The 16,471-nt window shown below is 40.7% G+C and overlaps 1 protein-coding gene across 1 annotated transcript in view; it reads left to right on the forward strand.

Annotated features, from left to right (window-relative positions):
- eys (eyes shut homolog) overlaps nucleotides 1–16,471 on the forward strand; it is a 165,001-nt gene that overhangs the window by 119,472 nt on the left and 29,058 nt on the right. The window contains exons 41-42 of the mRNA XM_047602144.1: nucleotides 302–452; nucleotides 9,606–9,714. Of these exons, the coding sequence (XP_047458100.1) occupies nucleotides 302–452; nucleotides 9,606–9,714 (260 nt within the window). The remainder of the gene's footprint in view (nucleotides 1–301; nucleotides 453–9,605; nucleotides 9,715–16,471) is intronic.

Below are 16,471 nucleotides of genomic sequence, written 5' to 3' on the forward strand. Positions count from 1 at the left end.
ATATCTGCTATGAGAAACTGAGGCTCATTATGAAAATGTGGCCATATTCCTAACTAAAGACAATTCTATGTATCCCTGCACCCACCGCCCATCTACCAAAGTTACATAACACCATTCTCCTAATGACAAACTGTTGTCTCTTTCTCAGCACCTTATTGTTGTTTTTTTTGTTTGTTTTTTTTTTTATTTAAAATCTCTCTCACACAGAGGATGTTAGGATGTCACAAGTATTGTAGCTTACTTAATGTGTTTAATCTGGTGATATAGACTTTATACTAACCACGTTTACTTGCCATCTCAGCTCAGGAGCTGAACTTTGGGGATCGCTTCCTTCACGTGTTCCTTCAAGACGGAAGTCCTGTCGCCAAACTTGGTTGCGGTGGCAGTCGTGTTTTGAGTGCAGTTGTCGGCCAGAGCATCAATAATAACAGATGGACATCATTAACAATCCGGTATGATGTTCTTCTTCTACTTTCCTATATGTTCCCTAATATTCCTTTGCTAAACTCACTAACACTGTCTCACTTGTGACAGCTTTTTCTAATGAGTGTTGAATGTGGTCTTTGTTATTAACTGTGTTTTTTAGACTGAGATGAACTAGTAGCTTGGTTTTCATGTAAAACAACTAATACATACTAGCCTTGTACTAACTGTTGAACACATCAGTGGCCAAACTGTTCATTATGTAAAACGAGATAAGATCCAAAAAACATATTTTGCACATTCATGTTCTGTGCTCTCTTCTTTGATTATGTTCTGTGGGAGTTTGTAATGTCAAGAGGCTTTTTTTTTATTTTATTTATTATTTTTTTTTTTTTTGATGAAACCCTCTGAAAGCTTATCTGTCCATTACCTCTCCCCATTAGTGTTAACCAGAGAGCTGATCCCACGTTTATACAGAACTGAAATGAAAGCTCCGACTTTAATGCCCTGCATCTCTGAGCACTTTGGGCCAAGTGAAGTCCTTGACACTCGTGTCAAAGTGTCCAAGCAAAACAAACTGTCCAGTCAACAGGCAGCCTCAGTTTTGGCGTGCTGAGTGCTAAAAGCCAGATGTCGCCTTGCAGGAAATTATACAGAGACATACACATTTCTAAATCGTGTTTTATTAATGTGTGTTATTTCTTAACACTTACTTCATCTCAAATTATAAACATATTTGTTTTGTGTTTTTTCGTCCATTGGAATGATTACCCTCTCACATTCTGTCACCGTCCCTGTCATCTGTAGATCACTAACAAATAATGCTCACAGAGATCTAACTCCATTGACATTTGATGTTCACTCTGCTGAGAAAATTGGTCATTTCACCAAATAGTTGTGGAGCATTTTCTTGTAAGTGGCTGAGACCGTCTAATCTTGGCTAGACACCAAAGACAATCCTCACGTCTTGCCCGACCCAGTCATTTTCAAATTCAGAACTCGTTGTAGTCTAGGTGGAGGTCCTACCACGCAGAAGGTCTGTGACCCTTCTCTACTTCAAAATGAAGCACACATGATCAGGCAAGCCTAGTTTTGTTTAGACTTAACCCTGTTAAAACACTTAAAATGCATGTCAAAGTATTTGATAAGATCACTTTACGCCAATCAGCCCCAACATTAAAACCACTGACAGGAGAAGTGTCTTGTGACAATTCAGTGCTCTGCTGGGAAACTTTTGGCATTTGTGTAGATGTTACTTACCTAGACCATATATGTAAATATATGTTAGATTGTGCCCAAGGAAAATGGTGCTATAGCGCATGAATAGCATAGCAATGACTCAGCTGGAGTTAAATGCTTTTAGCTTTGTTAGATAACAATAATTATCAAAAGAAACTGCCGTTGTCGTTTCACCACGCTTATCGCTAGAGTTAGCATTTTTTGGCACCTCCTTGGGCCAAGCGATTCGTTAAAAAGCCACAAATGTTACTCGTCTTCTGGTTTATCAAAGAAAAACAGTCGACTCTTAAACATTTGGCGAAAGATTTGGTACCAAATGTTGAACCTGATCCACCCGCATTTACTGGCTCTGCATGTCCCCTCCCAATATTTCCGATCAACAATGCTTCCCCGCGAGCTGCTGATCTTCTGTCTCCGCAGTGCACACACAGGCTTACAGCTCATCACTGTGGGGCAGAGCGAGCCAGTGGGAGAAGTGGGAGAGGGCCAGCCGGCACGGCTCTGCCTCTGTTTATTCTTGATCGCTTCAGCAATTTTATTCATATGCAAATGATCGCGTGACATCACCTAGTCGTGTTTGAGCGCCGAATACCCGCTTTCCTTGGATGATCGTTGGCAACTCCGAGCGCTGGGCCGCCTCAACTTGCTGTTGTCAGCACCTGTGCAGAGAAGGCCAGTGGTTGTATCGTCTAACTGTAAATAATCCAAGCTCCAACGACCAAACAGCGAAAATCCAAATTGCCTGAAGTCACTGGAACACAGACTTTTCTGAATCCCCCACTTTCTTTTCTCTCTCTTCCGCCGCTCGTGTTGTCAAGCCACCACTCTAACTGTCACGTCGAGTGCTGTGGGGCTGACACGTCAGAAAGACGCTCGTGTAATAGCCTGCACGTAGCCGGCTCACTATTGCACTGATGCAGAATTTTTGACATAAAGTGGTGATATGAGGTTTCAGTTCAACATTCTACGTGCTACTTTATTTATTTTTTTTTTTATTTTTTTTTTGCATCCATGTGGGACTATGCACTGTAGTTTTGATAACTGGTGCTAGGACTCCACTTTCCTTTCACTATAGTGTGCAAAAAAAACAAAAACAAAGTTCAGCTAGGATTATTTGGTTTTCTCACCCTACTCAAAATTCCCTCTGTTACAGCACAATGCTATTCAACAATGTTTCGCCACTCCATCTTGCTAATCACCCCCTACGAAGGGATAAAAGACATTGTGAATATTTAATTAACAATTTAGCAGCCTGTGCTGACAGTAAACATAACTGAATGAATCCCACTTGCCGTTTGTGGAGCGCTAAAGCGCCAGAATGATCCAGGTTGGCTGCCGTATTGATGAAACGTACAGTGCAGGCCTTTTCTTTAAAACGAGCAGAGAGGAGCTTAATTTACATCCACTTTGTAATTTCTCTGAAAATGCAGGAGCCGGCTGCTGGGACGCGGGGTATTGTAACTTAGATTTGTTCAGGCGCACTATCGGTCGTTAGGCGTATTTCCCCGAACGTTACGTTTTTTTGTGTGACAGACGAGGAGCAGCAGATGTGAAGCAAAAGCAAAACAGTGGTGCAACACACCAACTTTAAATCGTATTTTCCCTCCCTGGAAAGCCTTAATTGCATTTTTTTCACTTATAGCACAAATAGGCTGTAGCGCTCCAGTACTGGCACAAGTTGGCAACACAAAAAGGCCACTACTGAAATGCACTGCGCCGCCATATTAATTCACAAAGGGGAGTGTGAGAGGGGGGGAAGCTGTGTCATTTTTCATTTGGGGAGGACATTTTTTTTTTTTTTTTTTGGCACGCTTTTTGATGCCGGCAAGTTTTCCTCCGGGACCTTGTGGGGGCAATACTGCTACAATTAAATCAGAGAGCGGCAGACTCCAAACGGTCCCCGTGTCATTTGTGAGGCCGCGTACATTATTGGTTGAATCTCGTTGTGCTTGGCATTCACTGCTGGAGTCATTTCCATTCATACGCAGTCAAAGATCAACGAGGATGACACATAGCATTCTGCAGCATCACATTTCTTTCCTTGTCATAGGTGAACTCTTGAGTCCCTGGCAGATATTATTATAAATTATTCAAATTTATGCCGCTTTTGTGGATGTTTTTTTTTTTTTTTTTCCCTCTCTCTCCACTCAAAGGAATGGCTATGACTTACTGGAAATATTTTTTTTCTTGTGACAGAAGATTTTGTGTCCAGCACCTTACAGGGTTTCATGTTAATTTTTTTTTTCCCCATCACATTATTTTGGTTTAAAATGCACTAAATATTCAGTTTTTCGCCGCCCAGGTACCTGGCCATCACATCAGCAATTTTCTCTCAATTTTCTGAATGTCTTCGTTTGATGCTGTGAAAGTGTCATTGTTACGGTCGATCACAGATAGAAAAAGATCCCTGTACCCTGTCTGTACGCTTATTTAGTGATGGACTGGAGGGTTGTTTCATGTCTTTTTTTTTTTTATGATTCAAACTTCAATTGCTCCTCATCTTATGTTCTAAAATTTTTGATCTCCCTCCAAGTCAAAAGAACTTACATCCCTTTTCAACAAAAGTGCGCCGCCGCGATTTAAGCGGAAATGTACTCAATATCTTAAAGAGATAATCGTGAGATCATTAACACATTTTTGGACACTGACACAATTGAAACTGTGTTTCCATTACAGTTTTGATGAAATAAAAGCGATGTTTCTGTGATGTCAATTAAGCACAATTGCGCTTTGTACGTGTTTTGCGAATGAGCTGTAATGCGAGACTTCACTTTGAGGAAGATCGACTTCAAATGAACATGACCCCTTGCGTCATTGCCAGTGACACATGTCATGGGGAAATGCAAAAAGGTGTTTTACTTTTCTATTGATACGTCTGTAAAACCACCTCATGAGAGCGTAAAAATTATTTTTTTTTTTATCACGATATTTAGGTTTCGTATATTTCTAGAGGTAATGGAAATGAAGACAACGACTGCCTGGAACCCATGGACATCTCCAAGAAATGTTTCTTTTTTTCCTCTGTGATCCTTTTCCAGACCTTTACTCCAGCTGTCTTTTTTTTTTAACTTCAGCATTTGAAATGCGATGGGGCTGAGATCGGGAGACTGACTGCAGTTTTTTTTTTTTTTTTTTTTTACCTTGAAAATGTTATGGGCTGCTTTCAAAGCAGCCCCATCTGTGGTGTCAAGCACCTTCCAGTCATCTTTGCTTCATTTAGCTGAAGCTGTGCAGACAGTATATTCTAGCAAACACTTGAGACCCGGGGCCTTCGGAGACATTACATACTCATGCATCGCATTGTCTCAACCCCTTCAACAGATGATGTTGTATACTTCAGATCATGAGGCACTCCAAGCCTCATGAGCCTTGCCATTGTGACTGCTCTGTCTAGTGAAGAGCTTCTTTTGGCTAAAATATATTCTGGTTTTTCCGAATTGTTGAATGTTTTCTTTATATTGTGGTGAATCCGTCTCTTTGTGGTAGACTTGGATAATAGTAATGTAATAGTATATAGAACAGGTTTTGATACACGTAATACAAATATATTTTGCCCCTCTCCTGCTTAGTAAAAGCCTGCACTTTTTAAATTGACCACTAGGTTTGTCACACTTTCAGCTGAGAATTCAGATTTTATATTTTTGAGACCATCCTCTCTCTCAAGTCTCAAGTCTTTCGAAACAATGTGTTCCTTTCACAGCACAGAGCAGCCGGATACACTTGACGCATTCATAATTTAAAGTGTTGCTGTGGCTGCTATTTTTCTCACTAATGTAATGAAATGTAAGCATGAATAATAATATTTTTGTGTTTGATTGTTTTTTTTTGTTTTTTTTACATTTTTGTGATCAGCTTGTGATCATGACTAATGGAAACGCTACCGCTCGCGCTGCATGTGCAATTCTGAAAGTCATTTAATGATTCTTGTTCAAACTGTATTTAATTGTCTATTCACTGACCGTTGAATAGTTTTGATATAAAAAAAAAATGCAGGAGTGGGTGTGAAATGTCGCCTAGCAACTGCTGCTGTAAGAGAAAGAAAACAGACTTATGCAGTGAGAAGATACAGTGAAGCGAATTTCAGAATAGTAGCACATTTCAGGAGTCCTTTGAGTTAATGTCGCAGAAACAGAAATTCGCCTTTCTGAGTTCAAGACCAGTTCAAGTAAGAAACACCTGTTCACCCCTGTGAACTCTTCCAGGAACACTCTTGCTAATAGGGAATAGAGAGAGCCATTTACTGTCCATCTGTATGTGAGCTTGCTGCTGGGGTAAAAGATAGACGGTCTTTAATGCCACAGGCAGACGAGTCTGGTTATGTTCCACACACAAAAAGACATACAGGTACAGAAAACGATGCGCCACTCACAACATATACCGCATGCTACTTATACATGTTTATCCAAGAAATAGGTAATGTGATCCCTCTGCAGCTCATGAAAGTAATTAGTATACAGCCATTGGTTGCTCTTTTTCACACTAACTGTAGACAGGACCCATCTTTAGCACTTTCCCACAGGGTTTTAATCTCTGGGAGATTAATGAGGAAACATATTTAGGGAAGAGCTGTGCCATATGTGCACCTAGTTAAAAAGTCTTTATATGGAGCTTTAAAAAAAAAAAAAAACAAAAAAAACTCACCCTCTTGACAGAGTGCCAAAACCGCGGCGAGGTATGTTTATCAATTAAACAGAATTCAGCGTTGCATTGACAAGCCCTCACATAAAAGATTCATTGAAGAGGGAACCAGCAGTCCTGCCGGCTCGCTCTGAGTCTCTTTTGTGGAGCTCCACAATGCAGAGAGCCTTGCTGTGCGCTGTCTAATTGTATTGCCGGAGATATAATGATAGAACACAGGCTACCCAAATTAATTGAGGCTTGCCAGTCACAGCACAAATTATGCAGCAAATGCTGCAGTGCTGCGTGTGAGAAAGTCACTGCACCAGAGCCAGAACGGGCTCCACAGTCGGTGGAGGTGTAGATCGCGGTCTGATACGGGGCTCGTCGCACTTACGGTAAAAAACCAACAAACAGATACCTCGAGATAGATGTCTCCTGTTGCGGGTGTGATATGACATTTCATGATTATTAAGCAGTCGGGGGTTTATTTTCCCTCGTCTCTGTCATATCTGATGCAACTCTACAACCTGTTGTGCTAATAAGAATCAAAGTAACAGGTGGTGCTTGTCTTCTTTCAATACATATATATTTATATACTGTATATAAAATATGTGTGAGGCAGTTGCTCTGTCTGCTCACAGATATTAAAATCCGTCGAGCATAGTCTCTATTTCCAGAACTAATAGACTCTTGACTCTAAATCACTAAATGACTCGCAAATTATGAATTCCCCACTAACATGCTCCGCATTATCATTTGCTTTTTATAAGAATCTGAAATATGGCTAGAATAATAAGCCATTAAAAAAAGCATTACATCTTGCCTATCAGCCAGAGAGAACTGTTGCAAGGGCATCAGTGCAGTGCATGATGTTTTACTGCCATCTGTTGCCAATACTTTCAGATGTTTTATGCAATAGTAATATTTTAATGATGATCCTCCCTCATTATTAATTTTCTGCAGGGGACTGTGGAGGAGGCACACTCAGACAGGATCGCAAAGACAAACACCCCACCTTCAAGTTTAACAAATACCTCGGCGCAAAGGTGCGACGCTGGAAGTATTTGCAGGGTCCCTTAACGTTGCGGGTAATATTTCAGAGGCGACGCTCAGGAAAGTTGCAGTAACGCAAGTTGCCCCGGATTAGTCAAACACTCTAGACGTAGTCTAAATGAGGACGTTAGAGATGACAAATCACTTATGATTAGAGCATTAGCCAGATGAACAAATGCATAAATGATGACTGAGTAAGTATAAAAAAAAAAGCAGAAGGAAAAAAAAAAACGATCACAGCCATATTGTGGTGTTTGTGTGTTTGGAGAGAATGAAATATTTATACGATTTAGTTTGTTTACCTCAAGTTGGGACTGCTGTTGGTCCTGTGAGACCCTGCAGTGAACGGCGTACGGGGAGGCCGAGACGAAATCACACAGTGTTTCATCTTGGCGTTAGACAAACCCAAGCCTCTTTTCCTTCTCATTCATTCATATTTGTTTGTTTGGGTAATAAAAATCCATAGTGGCTTTTTGTTTGTTCGCTGACGATAATGTGGAGCTGTGGGCTACATTCTGTGCCATCCTGCTAATAGACCAAGTAAAGTAGTTATAGTGCTGGTTTATAAATAGTCATATTTTCCTCAGAGCATGCAAATTAGCCCGGCGGAGCATTCGGTGTGTTCACAAGAGCTCATCAAGTAACATCATCCTGTTTGCTTTGTGAGCATGCTCTCCGTGTCTCATAGGGGAGAGTTTTTGCAGAATTAGCAGCCCAAATAAAAAGCTACTATGCCAAGCAACAAAATGTGCAACAAATGCCAGCGGCGACGGAGAGAGCTCTGTAACGTTATTGTGATGTTTCATACCTCGCTGAACGGTTCTTTTTTTTTTTTGCCGCACAAAAGCATGGATTCCAAAATTGAGGGTGGCTTCAGCCTTGTGATTGGGCTTTAGTTATATTCATGCGACGTGCAAATAAACAGCGTGGCGGCAGAATCACCCGCTGATCACGTACTGTTATGCTAATGTCGGAGGCTGACCTCAGAAACACACCGGGCACCCTGAGGATGGTGATGGATGTCTCTTCCGGACATTAGGCTGCCTTTCACGTTTCGCAATCTCGAACGTGCCTTAATTTATCAGTGGGTGTGCGAGTGTGTACAAAACAGCTCTCGTGATTTCCATACCTGTAATTAGTCCTACCTGAAGTTGTACGGGTGTGATTGCCTCGGGGAGGTGTCCTGGAAGGCTGTTTCAAATTAGCAGGAGGGCGATTGCCCTGATTGTTTCCATCTGGCCGTTAAAGCAGACATTTGAGTCTTTTTTTTTTCCTCCCCTCAACAACGCTGATACAGTCGCAGAGGATGGATGGATGAATGGATTGTGCGGAGTCAGAATAGCAGTTCAGCTAAAACGTGTCACTCCTTTCGCACGTTTACAAGCGAACGACATATAAGCCTTCACAGCCGCAGCATTTTGCGCAATGTGGAGTCCCGTAAAGAGGCTTCCATCGCATGCTGCCAGCATACGGCCCATGATGAATTGGTGAGAGGGAATCACTTGACTTTGCCAGAGCTGGAATATGACACAAGTAGACCAGCTACTTAACATTGTGGCTGCAACATTAATGACTGGTACAATTGTATATTTCCCCAGAGAGACGCAGAGGGTCAAATGATAAAATTGTCTTCCTTCTCATTAGGGTTATAATGTATATCTAGTTTGTGCCCTCATTTTTATCATCAATTAATCCTGAATGACACAATGAGTACTTACTTACACCCATGATTGTGTTTTTTTTTTCTATGACTACTTAGTTTCTTCATTATTATTATTATTATTTGCTTCATCTTGTAAATTAAACTGGTTTTGAGTCTGAGTCTACCGTTTATCTTACCGCATTATTAGTATGTGTATTTCACATTCGCTGAGGAACAACTTAAAGAATATCTCTGCAGCACAGAGCAGCACCCTATTTCTGGACTTATTTAAATCCAGCTGTGGAAAATGTGCTCTGTTTTTGTTGAGTCTCAGGGGTGTTTTGGTGATAGTGTGGGATGCGCACGAACCATCGCTTCAAGGCCAGTCTCCCAGTGCATAAAAGTTCTCATAAAAAAAAAAAAAACTGTGTGTAATATATACCCAGTCATACATTCAGTCAGTTTATGGTATATCCTCAGTGGTCGCATTAGCAGCTCCATTACTGTGACTGCTCTGTCTGTCCCTCCATCAGAATATTTTTCATGCTTTGCTGGATTTATTCCATCAGATATTGTGGGGAGCGCCCGCTCGTGCTAACCCGGGTCCCTCCGTCTTCTCTCTTAACAGATACAATCTGCCTGTTGGCAAACAAGGAGGGTCATGCATGATTGAAATAGCAGCAGATAATGGCACAGCTCGGCGTCTCGAGGAGTCCGTGTCGCCCCCCATGTCAGAGGTACATCCAACCCGCCTGCAGTCAAATCAACCCTTGTTGTCCGTTTCTAACCCATAATGACGTGTTTTCTGCCTGTGTCCTTTCACGCTACTTGAAAGTGTTAATTAAAAAGTGATTGAATTGGGTAACACTTTCTATGAAGGTTGTATTTATAATGCCCTATGAATACACTCATAATGTTTTATAAGGTGTCTATAAAGCATTATAATGGTCATTATTACATCTATACATATTCACAAGTTGTTATAACCAACTTCATGATGCATTATGACAACTGGTTATGAATGATTATAATTTTAATCTGAATAGTGCATTATAAATATGTCAATATCTGCCTAGTCACTTGTTAATGTTATGATGCATCATAACTACTTTGCTTTGCTAAATGTGCATAGTGATGCATAATGACTTTTGACTTCGCCTATAGTGCTTTATATCTGTAGTTATAAGTATATGTAATAAAGTTATAATAATTCTATACATCTCCCTACAGCACACTGTTATAAACAGCCATGCAATATCATAAGTGCTATTTGTCAGCGCTAAGTAAAGTGACAAGAATATGACACTATTATTAACAGATATAAGTTACTATGAGTAATTAAAAGGTGCAATGAACTAAGTCCTGAGTCTGGCATCTTTACCCCATATGCACAATGTTAATATCATAGGTGTTATTTGTCAGCTTTAGGTAAATTAGAGCAAATGAAATGCCTGGACAGTATAGACAAAAGAAATGCATTTAGTTCACTTTATTTTCATTTAAACCAACACACATAATCAGAATGATTATCAACGCTCTGAGCACATTACACAAACACATGAAACAGGCCACAAATGTGGCACGGCGTGGTCCTAGAGATGTGGCTCTTAAAAGTGCCTTTGGGTTGGTGGGTTGGGTGGGTTGGTGACGTGATTCAGGGTCAGAGGTCAGGAGATGGTTTGACAGCAACTACAAGAAGAACAGAGGCAAATCTTTAGTGCTCTAGCAGGGTTTGTTTTTTATGCAGAAAGGTTTGATTGAAAACAAATAAACAGATCAGGTTTTTTTTTGTTTAAAGCAGCCTAATGAGACAATATGTTACCGCATATCGTGCAGGCAGCGCAGATTACCCGTAGGTGACTTAAGCTAGCTAGACGAAAGTTACCAGACACGGCTAGTTTTAACTCACAAATTAGATCCTTTTCATATTCTTGCGTTTAATGATTGAAACCATTCGAAATCATTGCTTTAATATGTAAACGATGTGTTTCATGTAAGCAAAGTAAGGCATTAGCTCACAAAACACTAGCAGGACAGAGAGACAACATACCTGGCCTGGAGAGGACTCAGCGGAGAAAGGAAAGAAAAGCCGCTTTACGACTAGTACATACAGTCAATGCTTTACGACAGTGGGAGGAGCTGGGGATGGAGGTGGGTGGGTGGGGTCAGAGGTCAGGGGTCATGGACGAAGGAATGACACTTCTACAATAATAATAATATAAATAAAAACGATATCAAAATAATATCTGACGGTATTCAATAAATGCGGATATTTCTAGCGATCCTGTATAAGAGACCAATATAACAAATAACCATTAATTTTTTTTCGAATCTCAAAGTGCCGAATCCTGCAGCAAAATTGACGTTACATTAAAAACCGAAATAAGACCATTACAAATCTAGTCTAAATGAAATTAAATCAAACCTCTTCATTGCGCAGTGTCCCATTGACAGTCATCCTCACGAAATAACTTCCAATTGAAATACATCAGTTTGAAATTCGTTTCGAGCGGCATGAAAATTTGAGAAAAATCGGCAGGCACCAAACAATAGATTCATTTTCGTGACAGTTTCACATCCACTGTGAGACCAGGTTGGCATTTAACCGCTTCTTTATACAGGATCGCTAGAAATGTCCGCCTTTATTGAATGCCGTCAGATATTATTTTGATATCGTTTTTATTAATTTTTTTATTATTGTAGAAATGTCATTCCTTAGTCCATGACCCCTGACCTCTGACCCCACCCACCCACCTCCGTCCCCAGCTCCTCCCACTGTCGTAAAGCATTGACTGTATATACTAGTCGTAAAGCGTCTTTTCTTTCCTTTCTCCTCTGAGTCCTCTCCAGGACAGGTAGGTTGTCTCTCTGTCCTGCTAGTGTTTTTTGAGCTAATGCCTTACTTTGCTTACATGAAGCACATCGTTTACATATTAAAGCAATGATTTCGAATGGTTTCAATCATTAAACGCAAGAATATGAAAAGGATCTAATTTGTGAGTTAAAACTAGCCGTGTCTGGTAACTTTCGTCTAGCTAGCTTAAGTCACCTACGGGTAATCTGCGCTGCCTGCACGATATGCGGCAACATATTGTCTCATTAGGCTGCTTTAAACAAAAAAAAACTTGATCTGTTTATTTGTTTTCAATCAAACCTTTCTGCATGAAAAACAAACCCAGCTAGAGCACTAAAGATTTGCCTCTGTTCTTCTTGTAGTTGCTGTCAAACCATCTCCTGACCTCTGACCCTGAATCACGTCACCAACCCACCCAACCCACCAACCCAAAGGCACTTTTAAGAGCCACATCTCTAGGACCACGCCGTGCCACATTTGTGGCCTGTTTCATGTGTTTGTGTAATGTGCTCAGAGCGTTGATAATCATTCTGATTATGTGTGTTGGTTTAAATGAAAATAAAGTGAACTAAATGCATTTCTTTTGTCTTTACTGTCCAGGCATTTCATTTGCTCTAATTTACCTAAAGCTGACAAATAACACCTATGATATTAACATTGTGCATATGGGGTAAAGATGCCAGACTCAGGACTTAGTTCATTGCACCTTTTAATTACTCATAGTAACTTATATCTGTTAATAATAGTGTCATATTCTTGTCACTTTACTTAGCGCTGACAAATAGCACTTATGATATTGCATAGCTGTTTATAACAGTGTGCTGTAGGGAGATGTATACATTATTATAACTTTATTACATATACTTATAACTACAGATATAAAGCACTATAGGCAAAGTCAAAAGTCATTATGCATCACTATGCACATTTAGCAAAGCAAAGTAGTTATGATGCATCATAACATTAACAAGTGACTAGGCAGATATTGACATATTTATAATGCACTATTCAGATTAAAATTATAATCATTCATAACCAGTTGTCATAATGCATCATGAAGTTGGTTATAACAACTTGTGAATATGTATAGATGTAATAATGACCATTATAATGCTTTATAGACACCTTATAAAACATTATGAGTGTATTCATAGGGCATTATAAATACAACCTTCATAGAAAGTGTTACCGAATTTGGTTATTTACAACACTTACGATTAAACGATCAGAAATGATCGTATGTTAATTAATTATCTGGATTAATTTATTCATTTATCTGCGTTGCACTTTCACAGATAACTTTCACAGTGAGCTATACGCTGCCATCTTCACTCAGTGCCACTTTGCAGTTTGCAGTTTGGATTAGAATTAAGTGGCATTCTGCGCACGTAGCTCACACAATATTAAATAACCTTTTCTGGATTCAGGTGAATTTGAAGTTGAACCAAAATACCACTGCTTTTTACTGGCAATATTTCATCAGCCCGGCTGAACTCTTCTGATCAGAGACTCCAACTTATCTCTTTACTTGGATGCTAAATAAATGATCTGGTGGGATGCACGTACCGATCAGCCACAACAGTAAAACCTCTGACTGGAGAAGTAAGGAACATTGACCGTCTTGTGACAATTTAGTGTTCTGCTGGGAAACGTTTGGACCTAATATTCATGTGGATGTCACTTAGACATGAACCGCCCATGTAGAGCAGACCAGACACCCCCACCGGACAGCAATGACACGTCCTTGATAGCAGCAGCCATCCCCAGAAGGATGCAGCCTGACACAGGCACACACACACACAAAAACAGTTTAGGAACAACTCAGAAAAACATGAAAAACAGCACAAGGTGTTGACCTGGCCTCCAAATTCACTAGATCCCAAACGGATAAAGTATATGTGTGATGCACAAGAACAGCCCTGATCCACAGAGGCCCCTCCCCTCAACCCATATGACCCAAAGGCCCCCACTAACAACATCTTGTTGCCAGACACCACAGGATCCATGTCCATTCTCGTATGAGCCACGACTGTTTTGTAGGCACAAATGAGACCTGTACGATACTAGGAAGGTGGTCATAATGTTCTGCCTGATCGGTGTATGTTTACATTCGCCAAAATGTCAGTCAGAATGGGACTTTAATAACATGTGCAAATTCGACCGCTCGCTGTGTTGAAATATAACAGAAGGAGAACAGCTCCACACACTTTAATGACAGGCGTACTGAGGCCGACCCACATTTTCAACGTAGCTGCCCACATCGATTGCAGCCGCGTTCACGCTTTCAAACTCCCATTAAAACAACTGGTTGTTTAGCTGCAGCCATGTTTCTGTCTCCTCTGAAAACTCATTGCATCGTTACATTTTTTTTTTTATCACACGTGGGACGGGCGCAACCTGAAACGATGTATTCATTCCTCACAGAGGGAAACAATCGGACCGAGTGTTTACATGGCGATTAGGCGCTAATGTTACCCATTCAAAGGGCGATCTAAGGGTCAGTCTGTTTTGAGTAACAGCAGGTTCTTTATGAGCAGAAAAACAAAGCAAAAGAACCTTAAGTGCTGTTGCACCGATTAAAAACATGCGCATCTGTTAAGGTATTTACCGTAGATGATCACAAGCACGTAAGTAGCATTAGTCCAGGTTTCACTTGTTAATCACAGGCTGGTCTTTTCATTCTGGCTCATTAATTTGATGAACAACATCTATATTTGTTATTAAATTAATAATTTCTTTTGTTTTTCACGTCCAGAGACGAGGAGAGCGGCTCAACCTTCCCACCGGCTCAACAGCTCCCAACCACATGCACATGCACACACACACCACCACACACACACACACACACACACACACACACACAGCGTGATTTATGGTCTTCTTTTTTGGTTGTTGTTGGTAACGCATTCACTACACAAGGGCTTTTTTTAAATTTTTTTTTTTTTGCTACGATTAAGTAGAACGTTGGCTGCTAGTTAACCTTTGCCAGCGTGTATGATTATTATTGTGAATTAAGTGTTTTTGACAAAAGCACTTAACACCAATCAAATTAGAGGCAGATTAAACAGCTGGCATGTACAGAGTTTGGCATTAATGCAAATTTATTGAAATTATATACAGAAGAAAGGGAATAAAATCAAATTTGTTGGTACATAACAATAAAAGAAGCACCTTACGGGCTGTGTTACTAAGGACGGAACCTGTAGTAAAATGTTAAAACTGGCCTTGGATGCAAATGGGGCGGTTTTGCAATGCGCTACATCAATAAAATTACTTCATTCCCAAAAGTAGAACTCGCACTGAAGCTCCTTAAAGTCTTTCCTGGCTGCAGTGCAGACCATAGAGAGATCATGCAGTTAGCTGCTGTCAGTTTCCAGTCTAGGCGGCTGGGCCTCATCAGGCGGCTTAGCGCATCTATTATTAAAGTTGGTATGTGTTAAATTATAAGCAGTGTTGCTTGGTGGGTAAGGTTCTCCGGTCACTCTGGGCTGCGGGGTAATGAGCGAGCTATGGATTCTCTTTGAATAATCCTCTTTAATTGACACCAACATACAGACCGTATGCACTCTCTCAGGGTTCACAGTGCACTTCCCTTCCAGTGCTACGTATAAACCGCAAAGGTTTATACGAGCCGCAAACCTCTGTATGGTAGGAAAGAAATGAACTGGTGGCAAAAGGGGCATGAATGAGCAATGTTGTCTGTATAAACTGATTGTGAATTTCTGAAATGTGGAATTATTCCAACTAAAACATGTATATTAGAAATTAACCAAGGATGTAATTTTTAAATTAACTAATGTTGCAGAAACGCTGTTATTTCTTGACTACGAGCACAAGCCAGTAACACCAGTATTCATTTTAACTGGAAGCCATCAGACGTCAGTGGAAGGAAGTTTTTACGTCTCACGTATTGCCAGGCAACAGTGTACTTTCTTCATTATGACTGAGTTACTCCTCTAAATTGACCTACATGCCCATAAGACTAATATTTAGACATATGATAATGAAGTAGATGCCACACTGCGCTGCCTTCAAATAAAATTCATAAATGAGCATACGGCTCTTGTGAGCTCAGTGAGTCCACTTACGACGCCATGAATATTACATCAGTGGGCCTTTCAAATGGACTCTTCTCATAAACATGGTAAACATACTTGAAGGCACCATAAAGTCATTCCATATCAGCCAACCCACATCGAGTAGCCTCAGAGGCTCATAGCGCAACCGTATACAAATACAGTTAAGCTCATTGTAAAGGTGTCCGACCGCGGCCGCTTGTTTTATTTGAGTCCTCAGCTTCGTAGAAGATGCTTGCAGGGCTCTCGACTCTGCAGCGATATTGCAGACGCGTCCCCGCAAACCCCCGTCGTCTCTGTCTTTTATAGGCTTTCAAATGTGCAGCAGCCATGTCGTTTAAAGTGCGCATTAGGCCAACATCCCAAATGATGATGTGGTCTAGCACCTTCCAGTCTCTTCGCTAGACACCTCCTCTGCAGCTGCTCAGCTAGCGCCTCTCCTCCAGTGCCGGCATGCGGCCGTGACGGATGTCACACTGGAGGGGCGTCGAAGACATATAAATTCTGACATGGCTGCTCAGATTACATTATGACAGATATGATACGGTAAAGAGTAAGATTCAG

The sequence above is a fragment of the Mugil cephalus genome, chromosome 13 (assembly GCF_022458985.1).
Source record: "Mugil cephalus isolate CIBA_MC_2020 chromosome 13, CIBA_Mcephalus_1.1, whole genome shotgun sequence".
NCBI classification, from domain to species: domain Eukaryota; kingdom Metazoa; phylum Chordata; class Actinopteri; order Mugiliformes; family Mugilidae; genus Mugil; species Mugil cephalus.